The sequence below is a fragment of the Seriola aureovittata genome, chromosome 19 (genome assembly GCF_021018895.1).
Source record: "Seriola aureovittata isolate HTS-2021-v1 ecotype China chromosome 19, ASM2101889v1, whole genome shotgun sequence".
Classification (NCBI taxonomy): Eukaryota; Metazoa; Chordata; class Actinopteri; order Carangiformes; family Carangidae; genus Seriola; species Seriola aureovittata.
The window spans coordinates 18,937,382-18,956,606 of NC_079382.1; the positions used below are offsets into that span (position 1 = coordinate 18,937,382).

At 40.8% G+C, this 19,225-nt stretch overlaps 2 protein-coding genes across 4 annotated transcripts in view; one reads left to right on the forward strand and one right to left on the reverse strand.

Annotated features, from left to right (window-relative positions):
* LOC130187326 (proenkephalin-A-like) overlaps positions 1-11,894 on the reverse strand; it is a 25,867-nt gene extending 13,973 nt beyond the window's left edge. The window contains exons 1-2 of one of the 3 annotated variants that reach the window (XM_056404816.1): positions 11,812-11,894; positions 9,138-9,342 (exon numbers count right to left, since the gene is read on the reverse strand). The gene's annotated coding sequence lies outside the window, so the exon portion shown is untranslated. Of the gene's footprint in view, positions 1-5,830; positions 5,963-9,137; positions 9,343-11,040; positions 11,120-11,811 lie in introns of those variants that run through there. The other 2 variants (XM_056404815.1, XM_056404817.1) reach the window with 2 other exon arrangements.
* si:ch211-63o20.7 (Serine/threonine-protein kinase pdik1l-B-like) lies at positions 11,215-17,968 on the forward strand. The gene is made up of 4 exons (XM_056404813.1): positions 11,215-11,383; positions 11,805-12,575; positions 13,663-13,888; positions 17,022-17,968. Exons 2-4 carry the CDS (start codon positions 11,835-11,837, stop codon positions 17,264-17,266), a joined length of 1,212 nt encoding a protein of 403 aa, XP_056260788.1. The 5' UTR covers positions 11,215-11,383; positions 11,805-11,834; the 3' UTR covers positions 17,267-17,968.
* Positions 17,969-19,225: the final 1,257 nt, after the last annotated feature.

A 19,225-nucleotide genomic window follows, 5' to 3' on the forward strand; every position in this document is an offset into this window, starting at 1 on the left:
AAGCTCTGTGCTCGTCTCTGACAAAGCTCTGACTCACTCTATCTCATCCATTAGTCGTCTGCATGAAGAAGAAAAGCACAAAGGAGTCTGCTAATGCAGAGATAACCTAAAGGTCTCTCTCTGTCTATTTCCCTCTGTTGCCTTTTTTGCTCCTTCTTTAGCATCCACTTTCCCGCTCTTGTTGCTCCGTTCTCGCCTCAATACTCCCTTTTTTCCTCCACTCATCCCCCAATATTTCTCCCTCCCCCTTTCCACAGCTGAGATCTTTTATGTTGAACAACATATTGCAGAGGTTTCCAATCTCTTCCAGTATAGTGAGTAGATCTTAACTCCCTTTCATTGAGACCAACCTGGAGCCAGGAGTCACTGACGATGGATGATATGAAAGTGTGGTCACTTTGTAGGAAGGAAAATGATTAAAATTCCTATTCTACCTATTACATCTCATGGACCATTAATGGTACTTGATTAATTCTGTATAACCTGAGGAGATTCATGAGTGTTTTATCGCCTTACACTCTGGAATTGCTTGTTCAAAATGCGTTGATCGGAGATAATGGGCCAATAAAGTGCGGTTTAGTGTGAGAACGCAGAGTAGAGAAAGACAAAGACAGGTCTCATAATATCCATTCAAAATTCATAGTTATTCCAATCTGGTTCTGATACATTTCTCTCGACAGTTGGAAACAATATGAAATCAATCAGTCTTTTAAAGGGCTGAATCACTGGAGATATTTTTTCTTCCTAAAAGGTCGTGATCTTGGTTTAATACAGAAGAAATCCACAATGACAAGCACAAGACAAGATGTCCTTTAAGTCACTGTTGACATTCAACCATGCGTTTACACTGCACAGAACACACTGGCATCACTTTTCAATGGGACTATTTCTTTGGGAGAAAGTAGTCCCAGTAAGAATTAAGTGAATTAAAAAAAAAAAAAAAAAAACAGTTTCAAGATGGCCCCTTCAGAAGAAATCAATGTGATTCTTAATGGGATTTGTTTGGTGTCAACTGAGAACACTCCATCCACTGCAGCGTGAGGCAACATGTGGTTGAAAGTTAAGGAAGAGGTTAATTAGCAAACCTTTTTGATGAGATCTTCTTTTAGCTTTCAACCACAATACTCAAACACTTTTGATTGTCATTGACTGACGCCACGTCTTTCAACATTTTAGGATTCATGTGCAGAGTCAAATACTGAGTTACTTTTGGTCATTTAAAAAAGACCTGTGAGCTGCCTCCACTTCTCACCCAGTGTATTCTGGGATTGGCTCTAGCTCCTCACATCCCTCAACAGAACGGGTGGTTTCAATAAATCGAAGGATGTGCGGCGAGATGGATGGTTCCTGTTCTCAAAAGTAACAGCTGGCGATACATCAGCACACAGAAGTAAGACGTTAAACTACTTTCATCACTGCAATTATTACTATTATTATTACCAGAATCAACACTGCAGAGAGCTGTTAACCTTAAATGAGCTGTGCTGAAGTGACCATGCTTAAACCATTTAATCTTCTAAATCAGGCTCCATGCAATATATTATGTGGTGACTCATCAGACCGGCCACATGACGTGAGGTGCTGCATCTCTCATAGGTCACCCAGTGATTGCCTGCAACTTTGAATTCCTTTTCTGCTTTCAAAGGCTGTAATGAATACAAGTCCTGGTCACAAACTAGACTGCAAATAATGTTCCTGCCATTTGCAATCCGTGTGTGATATTATCTCGAGATGTCTATAACAGGGTTTTTTTTTTCCCCACCACTTTTGATTATTTTTTAATTTTCGTGTGTTTTAGTCTATAAAATCACAGGAAACACAGTTCAAAACCTTAAGATGCATAATTTACAGCGATACAAGAGAGAAAACAAAGGAAAAGAGCCAATCCCTACATTTGAGAAGCCATAATTGTTTGCTAAATCACTTCAACAATTAATAATTTATCATAATTGATGTTCCCTTTTAGTTACTTGCCCTGGTCCAACTCCAAACTCACACTGAAGTGTGGTATCTTGAGGTGCTGATGTGAAGAAGTGATCACCGCTGACACGTCTTTACTTGCAATCAAAAAGAAGTTTATTTACAAGAAAGAAACGGTGTCAAAAATGCAGAATCCTGGAGCATCTCTGCCAATGTGAGATCTCTCTCCTACTGTCTCACAAACCCCTCTATTTATCCGTCCCAACCCTCCTTTGGGAATTTCCCTTCTTTCAATAGAGGAGCCTTTACCCAGAGGTTGACCACATCTTGTCTCAGGCCTCTGGTCTTTGACCTTTAACCTTTTGGGCCAGCAAAGACCCCCACATCCTGAGTCTCTTGTATCATATTTAACAGGAAACTGATGTGTGAACAGTTTTGCCCCTTAATGCCAATTCCTTAACCTCAACTTATAATGGATGGTTCAAGGAAACCTTCAACAACATCTTAGTTGACACCCTTCTTGAAACTTTAGGATAAGACATAAAGAAAGAACATACAACCATTTAGACTGTTAAGATAAAAAGAAATGAAGTGGATAATATACTACAGAAGCTCAAAGAAAACCACAAGAATCCACTGACAAACACCAAATATGACCACAGTCCTCCTGTCAAAACACCGATAACAAGTAACTCTCCCCAAAAAACCCCTCAGTTTGTGGAGGATTTACACACACAGCCACAGGATCATCTCCCACACAGCGGTGTAAATCCAGCCTGTGCAGCCACAGATAAACAGCGTGCGACTCGATGGAAAGTTTAGGCGACCAGGAGAGACGCCTGCACTTGCAGTTGCGCCCCTTCTTCGCAGGAAGGCTCCTGAAATGACTAATCTGAGAGAGTGCGCTTAATCCGATTTAGACATGTCTGCCACGGCTGCGCCAGATTCCCTGATTGTACCTATTACCTGCCCCGCTGCTGCATTCAAGTCTAGTTATTGTCACGCAGAAGCAGAATTGATAGATTATGAGGATCATAAAAAGGGAAAGAGGCCAAGAGTACAGGGTCGTGGTGATGCTGTATGCACAGCTGAATTCAAGCATATGAAGAAGAGTGTGATAATATACAGTTACATGCAATAGAGATTCGTCTTATCGTCTCAACTCTTTGTCTTAATCTCTATAATCTCCATATCGCCTCCCGCTGCTAGATAACTATACGCTTTTATCTTGCATTGCTTTTGTTCTTTAGGAAATCTTATCTAATGTAGACTGCAGCGCACACAAATCGAGTGGAAATAAGATAAACTGCAGAACTTTTCTTTTTCCTCCTCATATCCCGCATAGACTGCAACGCTCACGCATACACATTTAGCACGAATATTAAGCTGAGACTCTTTATATTCATAGTTGGTTTCTTTCGAGGCACCATCATATCAGATCAACTGAGCATATCATTACAATGTTTGCTTCAACTGTACTTGCAGGGTTCCTCTTAATTGGGAACACATTTGCACCTGAGGGTAGAGACGCTCAACTGGGTGACATCTCCTCTGCAATCATTCCCCAGCATCATGACACGTCCCCTCATCGGAAGGCGCACCAACAATCATCTGATTTAACCCACGTGAAGCTGTGCCAATAAGCCCCAGATAATGTTCTCACAGTGCAGTTCTTATAAATTGATGGCACAATAAAAGAGACCAGAGGGGCACCGACACATCGGCTGATCCACCGCCACGCGGGGCTGAAAGCTGAAGCAGGATCAGATGTGTGGGAGTCAGTGGGAGATGGGAGCTTTAGAAGGAAATGAGTGGACGCTGAGATTGCAGAGAAGCGCGTTCATGTGAATCTTTGTTGAGGGAGTTGAAAATGCTTCATGAGGCCGAAATCAAACCAAACCACCTATAATACACAATATAAAGTTGATTGAAAACTTAAAAAATGACAATCATCAAAGCCAAAGCAGCTCAAAAAGGGGGTTCAACACAATACAGACATTATGGCCTTAATGATACACTCAGTCCTGCAGTGTGACTTCCAACTAGCGTCAGACTGAATGGCTGAAATTCTGCAGTGTTGCTGACATGGTGTCATCATTGATGTGGTTGCTGTTAAGCTGCGTTGACACCTGCACGAATCCATTGGACATGGAGCCAGGGGAAAAGCAATTTAGCACAAGCTACACAAGCTTTTATAAATGTGAGGGCAGTGGAGGCTGAGGAAAAGTGGTGAACTGCAAAATATTTGTGCTCGGGGAGTGAGGTTTGGGGGTGGGGGGGGGGGTGGGAGGGTTAACTTTGCTATTCTGATTCCTCACTAAAATCATGAATCACCCACTGATTATGAGGATGATACAAGCAGGCGAAATTAATATTGACAGAGAGGCCAAAAAAAAAAAAAAATCCTGTAAACAGTGTAATCACTTCAATCTTAGTGAAGGCAGAAAAAATCCTAAAAGCGTTTGGAGCTGATTAGAGAGAAAGAAAACGCATGTGATGTTCTGGCAAGGAAACCTGTTTTTCTTGGAAGACTGAATGAGAAAATTGCAAAATGAAATTGTGACTTTCTCAGCCAATATCGTGAGGTACGATCAGATTAAGCCTGTTTTAGATTTGGAATTGGATTTACAAAAATTAGATTAATCTTTATGGATTCACAAGTTATTTTTAATTCTTTAAACAACCAACCTATTGAGAGGCCAAGTATATAAATATAGATTTTCAATAGAAAAAGTCTATGATTCCAGCACATTAACAGTAAACCTTTTCCTTTTATGAATTGCTATGGATTTTTAATACAAAATTAATACAAATCAATTACTTAGTTGACTCTAACTCAGAGGTCAGATGTGCCTTCAAAATACTGTATCTGACTCCATCCTGTAAACATATTTCATTCTTCATAAAACAGTTCCCCAGCATGGAGTCATTTATCTGTGAATGGCACATTAACCACACCATTTTCCCCCCCTGTCTGCGCGGGTATCGTCTTTACTGATAATGGGAAAAGATTATGCACATTCATTACCATTATCATTAAAATCATCATCACACGCTTAGCATAATAACGGAGCTCAACTGATTCACTTCCCCAAAGTCTGTTTTCCTTCTTGTTTGGGTTGACGCTGGAGAATTGCTTTATGAAGAAATAAACCAGATTTTGTCAGTGCTACTTTGAAGCTTCCTCGTGATTTATTTAATCTGACATTTGATGGTCCATGATCAATCAAAAGGGCAAACCATAAATAAGCTGCTTTTCAAGTGGCATTCACTGACTTCTGCTAAATTCAGCTTAAATATGGGAAGAATGTCTCTAAATATCTATATGTATGATACTATAAAACATACACACATACTTTTATAGTATTATTAATCTGAATTCCTTTTATCTATATATTATATTATATTTTCAACTTTTGTCAAGTCATAGCTCAGAACATCATCTGAATGACTAACTGCTTTCTCAGCACGATCAAGGACTTTCTCTCTAGTTAATTAAGTAGTTATCAAGTGCGATGAGGGTGATGCTGACGATGACTGTGGTACCTTTAGAGCCGCAGGGAGACAAACAGAGTAATGGAAAAAAAACAACGCAAGATTATTCCAGGTGAGTGAACGGCTGTTTACAGATTCACCTCCAAGGGGAAAATCCAAAAATCACAGAGTCAGAGAAGCAGATGAAGCAGAAAGGATAGACTCAATTAAAAAAGGGAGGGAGAAAGTGGTTGTCTTTAAACAACAGTATTCCCCCAGGATCTATTAGCATTTGTGCATACAAGAGGCAGCAAGTCCTTTCCTAATTAACTATTTTCACATCTCTGAACAAGTGTCTTTTCTCATCTTTTATTCATTCAACATCACAGGTAGACTCACATGAAAAAAGAAAAGTCACACTTGAGCACTTCCTTACCTGTGTCTGTGACGTAAAGATATTCTCTCAGAGTCCTCCTTCTGTGGAGAGTTTTGGTGGTTCAGCTCGTATCCTTAGGCTAAGGGTTTCAACAACTGAACACATGCCTCCTCTGAGGCTTCTTATAATGGCACACCCCTTCCCTCCTGGCTCAACCCTGCATTTCTCTCCCCCCCTCCCTTCCCCTGTATATCACCATTCACATCACTATGGAGGAGAGTTAGGGAGAGGGAGAGAGAGAGAGAGAGGGGTGGATTCCCCCATTCTGTTACGCACAATTCCTGGACAGACACACAAACCTCTGCCGCACGCTGACGTAGGAGGCATTGCCTACGCCACCGCTTTTCGTCTTCATTGAGCCAACTAATGGGGCTCTAAAAATACGCATCATCCACCATGAGATTGATCCAGAATCTCCGTGTCTGAGGTGTTCCATAAAACCCACGACCTCAATGCCAACCTGCCGCCAAGGTCAGGGAAACAATGGCACTTCAAGGTGTTTGCTACAGAAATGCAAGTTGAGTACAAGAGAAGAGAAATGCCACGGAGATGAGCGCGGGTCGATGAGGTTGTTTGTGGTTGTTGCTGGTGATGGCACACCTGAATAGGAAACTACATTCCCCGTGTAAATAAAAGAATGAACAATACAGGAGAGGGCAGTCAATGGAGGGAGCGTCCAGCCAGCCTGGGTCTGCAGACAGGAGGTTAGTATGACTCATGCAGGAGATTTGGGGAAGGAAAAAAAGACTTGCCACACGGTCCTTAGAGGTTTCTCTCTGAGCTACAGTCTATCAAGTGTTAGTATTGAGTGTTGGATTAAAGTGACTGTGTCAACCAGAAGAACAATGGAGCAAAAATTAAGACCGAAACAAGTGGGGATGAAAATGAGGCTGATGAGAAGCAGGAGAAGTGAGATGAAGATCAGAATAACGAGAGTAAGCGAGAATTCAGAACAAAACAGGGGCCTGTGTTGTTTTAATGCAGTTGCTGCATTAGTAGGAGCGTTTATTTAAGTTACTGCTTAGACGATGAAATACGACCCAGGAAGTCCAGTTGAAGTAAGAGATTAATGCAATCAAAGGCTTTTCACTGCATTAAAACACTCAACAATGGTTTCTGATACTCACGGACAGGATGCGACAACTCTGGAAAGTTGTCATGGCAGCAACTATTTCATATTTTATCTCAATGATCGCAAGACAAACAGCAGAAATATGCTGTTCATGGTAAAAAAAAAAAATCCACCAGGAAGGTGTGGTTGCCTGTATGTGATTGGTCAACATAGCACCCTGCTGGATAATGCCATGTTGAGCCAGGTTTTGCTGGACGACTAACCCGCCCCCACTGGAATGTCCCCATTCAAATTAATCTGGGGCTGTACAGTGCTTTTAGCTAAATGCTGACATCAGCATGCTAACAAGCTCAAATGCTAATGCTAATATGCCGAAGTTCAGCAGGTAATGTTGACCATCGTCACTATCTTAGTTTTGCCTGACAGCATGCTGACAATGGCTGATGAGCATTAAAGAAGTGGCATTAGTTTTGCAGCCATAAACCAAACTAAGTAAATTTGATCTGTATTCACTGGATGAAAAGTTATAATAGGTTTTGTTTTTTCTGAGATACCAAATGATACCAAATTTCATGGAAATCCATCCAACAGTTCTCAAAACATTTGACTTAGAACCGTGAATGTCAACCTCATGGTGGTGAGAAATAATCAGGGTATCACCAACTTCATTAAGATTCATCATCTGGGAACCATGAACGTGGAGATGTTGAAATGTTTCACATAGCTACTGGTGGCGCTCGAGGAAACGTCAGTGGATCACCAAAGTCATTAGCATTCATCCTCTGTATGCTAGTGTGGCTCAGCAGCAATTAATCATTAGTACATAAGATGAAAACAGCAATAATCACGTCTCTGATAACAACAACAGCCACAGCAAAACCTACTTTTTTGATCTTGAATTTACACTTGACGTTCAACTCCCTTCTCCTCACTTCTCATCATGATCAGGCGTTAGCTTTAGCTCCCTGTGAGAGTGTGAAAGCTGAACCTGTGTGAGGTCTGATAGTGATGGATGAATTGGGTACATAGACAGAGCCCTTGGTGCGGCTGAGATAAGGAGCCCTGAAGAACAAGCAGCCATTGCAAGGCCTGTCTGTCATTGATACCACTGTTATCCACCGGCTGTCCAGTGTACATAAATGCTTCCTCCGCTGGCCAAGAGGCACTGATTACCTCGATGACAGAGGCGGCCACACTTAGCTCAGCACCGCATCACTTTAAAACCTTGTAAGTCCACTTTTGCTATTGATATTTTGTTAATTTTCTTGTCCATAACATAAGCATGGAGCCATAAAATCCAGTGAAACCATATTTTATCAAAATAATTTGGGCGGTCAATCTGAAAATCTGAAAAAAATATTTGGAGATGTGAGGATTTCATACGGTCGTGTGTTTGCTTTCTCATGTACACTCTGATGTTTTGTCGCAAGTTGCTGTTTTGATCCTGTTGTTAAACATTTTATATAATCTCTATAATGAACTCAAATATTGGTTTTCGGGGGGGGGGTACTATGATTTCCAAGAATAAACATCAAAAAATACAGTATTTCTGTGTTCAAGTAGAAGCCCACCAGTTCCAGCGTTGACAAAGAAAAAGTGTTCATGACTGAGGCTTTCATCATTCAGTAATTTTCCACATGGATTAGAAACACAAATAACCCACTATACAAATGCGTAATTGGTTTCGAAACAGCCATATGAAAACGTTTAGGCTACACAGAATATCACAGCGAAGGTTAATTCATTCTGATGTGATACAATGAAAATGTATTGATTTGTATCAATGGGAAAACAGTAAATAATCATTCATATGAACACTTCAATCAACAATCTATTCTAAGATAATGTTCTTTAGAAGGAAAGAAACATGTTTTAGTAGAAAGTACAAGATTTTTTATATGTGCCATTTGAGAATTGTGAGAGAATGATAGCTGACATAAAAGCAGGTCTTATTATCCAATCAGAATAAATGCATTATCTGTCCCAAGACAGTTTCCTATAATGAACTCAATTTTCCAGTAAAGAGACATAAGCAAATGCAATATGTCCCTAAATTTGCATATATTGTAGATTCTGCTTTTTGTGGTTTACCGTCTGTGACACCAAGTTATACTTTCATTTCCGGCACTAACAACTAGATTTACATTTTTTTCACAGCTCTAAGTGTTTTTAGTGAGGTGAAAGTGCTGACTGATGGCTCATGGGCCCCCTGCCAAAAGAATTCATACAACTCACAGACAGCTGCACCAAACCGGTGTTTGGCTCGTGTCCGCTGTTCATTTCAAGTCGAACTCCTTGTCTCCTCTCCATCTCATTCAGCTGATGTGTTTTACCGTCCTCCTCCACAATGAAACCCAATGATGTGAAACCAGGGAGGGCGGAGGTGGGTGGTTGGTGGTTGGGGTGGGGGGGGTGGTTTATGGCGGCTCAGGACTTTCACCTGTCAAGACACAATTGATTGTTATTAACAGCAGGGCAGAGAATGAATTTTGTCAGAAAAAGAATTGCATTTCCATTCCAAAAGCCGCCTTAATTTTGCATGAAAGAAGAATTACACCTCTGCTCGGAAAATCTGCAGCGTCAACTGCCGAAAAAGTTTTATTTCAGACCGTAAGCATTTAGCTGGAAGTATTTCATATGTTTGTACATATCAATCTCATTGCGTAACCCCCTCAAGGTATTTTTAGTACCAGCTGCAGATACCAGAAGGGCATCCAAAACCAGATGCCCATAAAAAACTGTAGCGAATGGACAGCATGCAATCAACCCAGTGTTTTAATGTAAAGACACTGGGTTTACATAGTTAAAACCTGAGAACTGGGGCAGACAATGTGGCAGACTTTCCAATGAAAAGCTGGCTTACTGAGGAGGAAAATTATCATTTGTAAAAGAGTGACTGCTGTGAAATTGACTGCGGGTTGCTGGGAAGATGTTTACTGATGTTTACTCTTTGTGTGTGGGGAGCTCAGGATTAAATGCAAGGGTTTTGAACTCAATCAAGGAAATAATTACTGTTGCCCCTCCTGTCGGTGGACTCCATAATTAGCAAGCAAAGACCCCACAGAAACACAATTAGTCTGAAAGAAGAGGTGATTAAAACTATAATTCATATTGCACTCATTAGGATCTTTTTGGGATGCCTGGGACATTTTATTCAATTTGTCGGGAAGTTCTTTGTGCGGTTCCCACCAAATATTTCCTAATACATTCTCCAGCCAGAATATCTTCCTTATTATGCTGCGTCCAGACATCTGTCAAAGCAGGTGATTGGTGAGATAATAGAATAGACGGCATTTGCTTCAAGATAAAAACAAGTCAAGTGTGACTGACTCCATCTTCCTCAAGTAATGAAGAGTAATGATTGGCATCACTGATAAAAGCAATGGATCACATAAGCGCACACATACATATCACACACACACATACACTTCAAAGCTCTTTTTTCACAGTGTGCTTCAGTGCAATGAATCACCATGTTTCCTATTATATTCTCTCAGAAGAACAAACACACACGCACATATGCGCACACAAACACAAACACACACACCCACATCCACACCCACACAAAGCTGTTATCTGTCATCACCACTGTTGCTGCTCCTCCACCAAAAAACAGTCGATACGATACTGATGCAGCACCCACTCATTGTGTGTGTGTCTTGTTCAGGTCTTTTGTGATTAAATGGGACTGCAGCAATGAGGAAAGTTTAGTGCTTTTGCACTTTCTGAGCTTTTTATGTCAAATTAAAAGGCCTGATTACAAAACTGTCCCATTTTATAATAGACCTGTGATTCAGATTCATTATTTCAGTAAGGCATTCTCAGCATCTCTATTATTTCTTTAAAAATGTTTGTCAGTGTTGAAAACAGAAAAACCACTGAAGCATTTATTTTCTGTCCTTCCAAAACAGGCAAAGATACTTCCGACCAGGATCTACTTTAGCTAAATGTGTCTTCAAAATACGACCAATTTTAATGTTTGGTTTGGTTTTGTGGTATATTAAGAATTTGAATAATGAGAAACTTCATCAACTTTGCTAAAGACATTAGCAAACTTGCCAAAAAGGTTTTATCCCTTAAAATAAACGCTTTATTGATTATTTTCATTCCTTCTGAACTCAATAGTCAGTTTTCCTACCTTTACAATCATTCACCCAGGTGACAGAATGTGGCAATTTGCTAACAAACAGTTGCAACCGGAACTAGCTTTGACAATTCTACGTCTCTGCTACCAGCCAATCACAACACGCAACTTCATTCAACTTATAGCCAATCACAATGCACGTACACCCAGAGCGGGACGCTCCAAATTTAGACCCGGAAGTCTGTCAAGTTTTGTCGGTCTGTTCTGTTTTGGTTGTTTATCAACAATAAAAAAAAAAGCCATATTTGTTGAATACGGTGCGAGGCGGCTTGTCAGTCGTGTAGATTTGCAGATTGAAGTCGGTTCATCGTTAGAAATATCAGCTGCAGTTTTGTGGGTAAGTTAATCAAAATAACGGCCCGTCTGTAGCTAGAGCTTTGTGTATGCTTCCGTTTTAAATTAGTGGCTACTGACAGCGCGATGTTAAATTCATTCAGTTACTCTCATAGTGTCGAGGACACATTGAAAATGTTTGTGATTGTATACGAAGCTTTTATCCATGTTAACTTCAATTTAAGAAGAATACGGGTAAAGATGAGTTATTTTGACACTAAGTCGCCACTGACGTTAGCAACTTTAGCTCTAGCACATACAGTAGTTGTGAAGTGTACCGTTAGCGTTCATAATCCATGACGTAAAAATCTGAGGGACAGTCTCGTTAAGTGTTGTAGGCTATTACAATTACAGTGTTGTTAATACTCAATGTCATTTTTATAGTGGTAATTAATATGAGTTCTTTTTTGTGTGTTTTGTATTAGAACTCACCTTAGGCCCTGCTCCTGCGAGCGATGGAGGAGCTCTACACTTTAGAGAAGGAGGTAGGACGAGGCAGCTATGGCGTGGTCTTTCAGGGCCATATGGCCAAAACAGGACAGAGGGTGGCTATCAAGCGGCTGCCCTGCAGCAATCCAGAATGCATTGAACTCTACCTGCAAGAGCTGTGGGCTATGAGAGCCACTGCCAAGAACCATGTCAATGTCATTGCACTTCACAGCTGCCTTGTGCAAACTGGGCCAAGAAGCCTGAAGCCCCTAAAACCAGGGAAACTGCCTGTACGTCTTGTTGAGAGCGTGCTGAAAGGCAGTGTAGTCAGAACACCAGAGAGTCAGGAAAGAAATGATGCCCAGTCCAACAGCCAGAGGAGGTCTAACTCTGTCTCTAGACTTCAGGACAGGACCAACACAGTCCAGGCCAGGGCAAAACCCCAGGACAAATCTAAATCAAATGCATCTGATTCTACAACCCCACAAAGACCTCAAAACAGAGCCAGAAAGAGACCGGCTGAGAGAGAGGAAGAGCAGCCAGGACCCCTGCACTGCTTGGCCCTGTGGCTCGTGATGGAGTACTGTGATGGGGGTGACTTGAATCAGTACCTGCTCTCCAGGCCCCCGGAAGCCCAGCGTAACCACAGTGTGGTGCGACAGCTCTGCAGTGCTGTGGCTTTCCTGCATAGCCTCGGTATCACCCACCGAGACCTGAAGCCTGACAATGTGCTCGTCTGTGTCACACCAAAGGGCCCTGTCGTCAAGGTGGGTAGATTGTTTTGACGTGACAGGGTTTACGTCAGATTAAGTGCCATTATCCTTGAGTCAGTACACGATTTCTTAGAAAACTCACACTGTTAAAATTTGATGGCAGTGTAGACCATAATTGTTTGTTCTCTCAGGGGTTGTTTTGGTTTCACAGCAGCAATGAACTTGAGACACTATAAACAGAAGAAAAAAGAAAGTAACTGAAAACAAAAATATGAGTATCAGGTGTATATCAGGAGATATAAAACTTTACCACAGGTGTGCTGAAAAGAGGAGTGTGATAAGTCGAATTTGGGGAAAATTTCAATTCCAGGCACTTATGCAGACAGTCTATGGGGTAAATCCTTTATTTAAGACATCCTGATAACGGCTTGTGGAGGCACTGGAATAAGCATTTCTGTGATTTTCAATATGATTTAGCTCTTTCAATCATAATTGAGTTTTTACTGTGCAGTCCACAGATGACTGAACCTGGAATTTTAGATTGCAACCATAACATCAAGCCCTTTCCTTTCCTTTTCCTATCCAAATCTAATTTTGGTAATGGTACACATTCTGATGCTCTCCTCTGGGTACAATAAATACAAAGACCAACTATCCAAAACTGAAAGGTATACAGTTTACTGAAGACCAGCAACTAGTAAACATTCAAATCTGAGGAGCCTAAATTTTTAGTTATGTATTTATATTAGTTTTTCCATTTCAGCTTCTCAGAAAAAAATATAAACGTGATGATGACAATATATTAGTGATTAAAAAAAAAAAAAGAAAGAAAGATGAATCACTTATCAAATTGGCTGCTGGTTAATTTTCAGTCAACTGACTAAGCAAACAAATGACTCATTGGTTGAGCTGTACTGTATCAACATTTCCACATATTGACATGAGCTGCAAGTCCATATGTCAAGGGAAAAACAAAACAACAAATCAGATATCAGGGCCTTAACTTATTTACTGCATCCCTTCAACATAAATATAGACGTAAAACAAAAAAACTTTCTTGAGCCGTATGTTTGTGAAATTTGTACTTGCACAAAGCGTACCGTATATCTTTGGTCATTTAATCTCTCTGTCCAACCTCTAGGTGGCAGACTTTGGTCTGAGCAAGATGAGTGAAGGTCTGGTGGACGGGGATCTGACCAGGCAGCACTTCTCGTCCACCTGTGGCTCTGACTTCTACATGGCTCCAGAGGTGTGGGGTGGACTGACCTACACAGCCCAGGCCGACATCTTCTCCCTTGGTGTGTTGTTCTGGGCGGTTCTGGAGAGAATCACCTTTCTGGAAGAAGGAACCACACAGGAACAACTGGGTAAGTGACCAGTCAACAGAGATACCTGATGCTTCCCTTCTTCAAACAAAACAGAAAGATCACTCAAAGAAACACTCCAACTAGACCAGGGTTAGTCCAGTCAGTGCCTTCATGTTAACATTTAGGGTAACATATCAGCATAGGCACGTCATGTGACATCCTGCTCACCAGTCAGAGTGCTCTCAGAGAGGTTGGAAAGGTTGAGTGTGTGGTCAGGCAGGTGGATGACGCATCGCACTGAATCGAGTTTGACTTAATTAACTGGCACATATTAAAAATGTCACATGCTATACATCATACATTCATCAGCCATGGACAGAACAATCATGAATCTAAATGGCAAAGAGATGATGGATGATTAATGCAATGTACATTTTGATACGGATCGTAGTAGCTCTGTTTCTTGTAATAAAATGTGACAATATGTGATTAAGCATTCCCTTCGCCAAAAGTGCTGTTGTTGGCAGCCTGTTAAATTTTGTTCAGAATAATCTGCCAATTTAAGTATTTTTTATTTATTTATGTATTTTATCATCTTCTTATGCGTCTTTGGGTCCAGACCTTATCGAAGATCAATTACATTTTGATGGTAATTCAAAGATGCGGATGAGTTGTAATTGTGTAATTGCATTTCGTTATTTGTCTTTGTTGTAAATTATTATTGTCATCGCATAAGGACTTTGATGTAGGGAGCAAACCAAGCTCTCCAGCTCAGCTCTACAGAGCAGCATCAGGATTTTAATCTATTTGTTTAATGTCCTTTTTTTCCTGTCAAACCCCCAAGTGGCCATAGGAAGAGGAAGCGTCTTAATGTTCAAGAGTACAGGGCCCTGTTCTGCCCTCCACTGCGCTATCAGAGAGTAATGAAATGGCTGTAATACAAATGTCTCATTTTATTCACAAAAGTGAGTCTGGCCAGAGCCGACCTAGTGGCAGCCATTATCCCCTAGTTTAGTGTGTGAGAACCTCCCTGAGTCACTGATACTCCATTAGGCTGAATGAAAATGGTTATGATTGGAGAGAGACAGAGGGGTTTCAGTAGATTCAAATAAAAAAATAAAAAAAAAGGCAAAATTGGAATTTAGCAGCCCAGATCATAATCCTCTTTGTCAGTGAGAAAATGGGGAGAGGCAGCTGGAGGCTTTTCACTGACAGATAAAATGCTCCATTATTTTACTTTATCCTCTCTCAAAACCCACACACCCACACGGTTATTTGACTAGGCAAGGGAGCGGAGAGAATACAGTCAAGGAGCAAGACACAGCCTCTTGTGTTTGTCCTCTAGGTCTGGAAGCCTTGTTGTCTTTTTGCTCAGTCAGTTTAGGAAATCACGACTGGCCTTTCGCCGGGTCACAGCTGAACTTCCTGCAGTGTTTCAGTCAGGGTTCAGTGATCAGAAAAAGAACGCTTGTACATGCATGACAGATCTGTAATGAGCAGTTTTCCATTTAAAGTTCATTTATACTCCTTAGAAAACTGAGAAAGGTCAACCAGTAAGCTTGAAATTTAGTAACAATTGATGCATTTTTAATTACTGTCATGGTTAATCCGCTTAAGTTTTTTTGGGTTGCTAAATTTACAAGATGCCACTAATTTTTTTTTCTTCATTAATCTACTAATTTTTTTCAATTAGTCATGTAGTCTAGAAAATGTCAAATAATGACAAATGACCGATTCAAGCTATTAGAGCCCAAAGTTTTACCTTAATGATTCTGATAAGAAGCCAGAAACTCAGTGTTAATCTCATAACGATAAGAAAGAAAGAAGAGGGAGCTCATCTTAGTACTTCAACTTTGCCCAACTTCTGAGGTAGATATCAAGTATGTGTGTGTCAGTCTGAGTCTATTTAAATTTAGCTCAATCTGTAAAGTGAATTTATTAAACTCTTCATTCTGAATGAATCACTTCAGCAGGAAGCTGATTGCTGCTGGCCACAAACCAAAGCATTGTTGCTTATTAACAACAATGACAAATTGTGTGTTTAGAAAACACAACTGGTAATTGTGGCTCCTCCGACATAGAGCTACTAAATGCATTTTTGCCTCCTGTAGCTTTATGTGTACAGAGTAATTCTCCTTCACACTCTGCTCGGCTCTGTCCTGGTGCCTGCTGTTTTGGTGCATGTCTGAAGAAAGTCAGCATGCTGTACTCTTCTTAACCCAAACTTGATTCACACTCATGTGGCTTCACAGCAGCATTTGGATCCAGTGTCACACAATTTATCAGGACCTGCTGCACAAGACCCGTCCAGTTCGGCTGTAACTATAAGCTGGTTAGCCGTTGGACAATATTTAATAAGCACATTGAACGTTGAACTACCCATGTTGAATTTTTTGTAATTTTTGTAAAGTGTAATTAAGTTATGGCATGGCTGTGAAATAAAATGCATACATATAATACAAAAACTTAGCTATGAGCTATTTGTAAGTTTTACTATTGCTACTTAGCCAAATTAGCATTAACAGCTACTTACTTACCAGTCCAGAAGAAAAACATTGCGAGTTCATTAAGTTAAGTTAATTCATTCTTTACTCATCAAAAGGTGTGTCCAGCGATGGAAAGCAACGCTAATGTTAACTCTTGTTTTGCATGTATTTCTGTCACTTCTTTTCTTGTACTGATGTTAGCATGCTAACCAGCTAGCCCCAGCCCATTTCAGTGCGTCTCGTCACTTTCCAAATAGCGGGTCAAATAGCATGATAGATATTGTCAATGTAAATATTAGCAGTTTGATGAAATTAGTTAAATTTTTTTTAGATAAATCCATGTATTGACTTTTATTTGTTGTGTTCTTCATGTATCGCTTGACTGTGTATTAAGTGTTTTTTGTTTTATTTTGTTGTTGTTTTTTTTATTTCCTGCCAGTTGATTATAATTGTTTTGTTCCTGTTTACCTGCAAAGTCCTCTGAGCTCAACTGACTCATTAACCGAATGAGTCCCAGTGTGGTCTGGAAAGCTTCCACACACAGTTGGCAATTCCTGGAAATATGTTGCACCAGTAGCTACTTGACTACTTGCAGATACAAGTGTGGCCCACAATCAGAGATCAAGTGGCCCCCTGCTGTCAGTCAGTCAGTCAGGAACCTCCTGCCTGATGACTGAGCTGAGTCTTACCTTGTGTTTCTCCTTTAGGTGCCTTCGTGTGTAAGGGTCGCTCGGGCTGGTTGATGCCGCTGGGGGAAGCTTTGTGGGAGAACGCCGACCTCCAGCTGTGTATCCCTATGAAGTTTAAGAGGGCGCCCCCGCTGCCACCCCCTCCTGGCCCAGCCATGTGCGCTCTGCTTTTAGACATGCTCGCCTCAAACCCAGATGCTCGGCCTCTGGCAGACCAGCTGGAGGCCAGAGTGCGCTCCGCTCTCAAAGAGGACTCCCACTGACACAAAGTGCGCTTAAGCAGCCATTATGGCTATAACCACTGTAGCCACTACATGGAAATATTGACTGCAGACCCCCCGGACTGCAGAGCTTCCTATATGTGTAAACAATAGCCACTTTGCTGCGACTGGGAAGTGGGGATAAGAAATGTGTATGATTATATGGGATTGTAGGTGCTATTTTTGTCACTGAAACAGCAGCCCAGTTTATAAACCACATAAAGGGAAAATAGGCTTGAACTAGATGAGATCCTCTCGTAGAAACCAGTCCATTGACCTTGGACCCCTGGGCTGCACTGCAGACAAAACACGCAATGATACTCAAACAAGTCCATAAAGGGATCTAGTGGGACTTGAGCTGTGTTTCCTCTAAGCACCACGCTGTTCAGGCCTTGATTGTTTGATATAAAGAAATCAATTTTAGTGTGTACAGAGCTGAGATGAAACACAAGGGATGATTGATGCTATTGCTTGTTAAACAGATCTGCAGGGTTTTGGTGACTTCTCATTATCTCAACTTTATTTTGGGTTTTCATTCAGACTTGATTTTTGGACATTGATGTTTTTACTTGTTATTTCTTTTGTTTTTGCCTCACACTGATGTAGCATGGACTGAACAGTCCAATGGGCTTCCACATATCTATATATCTATCTTCCACATAAATATATAAAGAAAGTCCATAGCAACACAATGCAAAACAATAGTCCTGTGATAAACACTAACTTTGTAACTTTGTTGTGTGTCAGCAACAGTTGTCGATTCAAGTCAGGCTCTGGTTTGTGGGGGTTGTATTGGACTGTATTATATTACAGGGTGTTTCCAGTATTAGTAGTATATCTAAATAAGGTGGACACACCGTGTCTCAGTATAATGCAGTGTAACGAAGAACAAAAACTAAAAAAATGGTATTTATTGCAGGGCTGTTGCATTGCATTACCTCATACAGTTGTGTGTATTTTTCTGCTTTCTGTGTAATTAGATTTTTATTCATGCGAGACCGCTTCTTAAGAGATATTTATATTATATTTGTTTTGTAAATCAATTTAAAACACTTGAAAAAAGTGGGTTTTTTTGTTTTTTTTTAAGGGTTTCTTATTTTGAAATATTTTACTCTCCATTTCTGTCAGTAACAGTAATTTGGGTCAGTAACGTTTTCAAACTGTGTGACTGTGAACATTTATGTGACAAATGCACTGAAAAGTGAAAGTGCTAGCAGCACGAGACTCGAAGTGACTAACGATGGCTAATATACCGTCCCCTCATGAACAGGAAATTAAAGCCAGGCATTAGGATTGTTGCTGATCATATCCATACTGAGTCCACAGCATTTATTATTGGTCATCAATCTTAGTCATAAGATGGCTACTTATTTCAGAATTTTTCTCCCCATGTCTGAAAACATGGATACACGTTTCAACATGAATTGTGTACAGAAATCCTTTTCAAATGTAATTTAATTACAAATGAAATTGTGCCTTGTAGTAATGTAACTGTTCTTCATACTGAACTCAGAATATTTGAATAAATGCAGCATTAACATGAGAATAACCACTCGCCTATTGTCTCAGTGTGTCTGTGATAAGACTGTTGACCTCAGCGGTGTCTGTGATGTGGACGTCAGGCGGGCAAGTGGAGATTTAAGCCAGCGAGCTCGGCTCAACTAACCCCTCTGCTCCCGGCTCAATGAGGTTGTCTGTGATAGATCTGTGACCTTTTCTGGTGCGAGCGGCTCCTCGCGCTCTGCTGGTCAGCCAATAGCTCACACAGATGACCTCTGACCCTCCTATACTTCTCGGGTGATTTCTGAAGGAATGGAGCGAACTTTATAAGTTTAGGGTTGACTGTGTTACATGCATGGTTGGAAACATCTTCATACGCTGATGACTCCTCATTCCTCGCGTCCATTGCCGGCTGTGAAGTGACGCCTCTTAGTCTGAACTCGGTGTAAAAGACGGCTACAA

What these genes read in the sequence shown, in the direction of transcription:
- si:ch211-63o20.7 (XM_056404813.1), top strand. Translation starts at nt 11,835, where the DNA reads ATGGAGGAGCTCTACACTTTAGAGAAGGAGGTAGGACGAGGCAGCTAT. An exon ending in CAAAGGGCCCTGTCGTCAAG is followed by an intron (nt 12,576 to 13,662) that starts GTGGGTAGATTG and finishes TCCAACCTCTAG; the next exon opens with GTGGCAGACTTTGGTCTGAG. An exon ending in AACCACACAGGAACAACTGG is followed by an intron (nt 13,889 to 17,021) that starts GTAAGTGACCAG and finishes TTTCTCCTTTAG; the next exon opens with GTGCCTTCGTGTGTAAGGGT.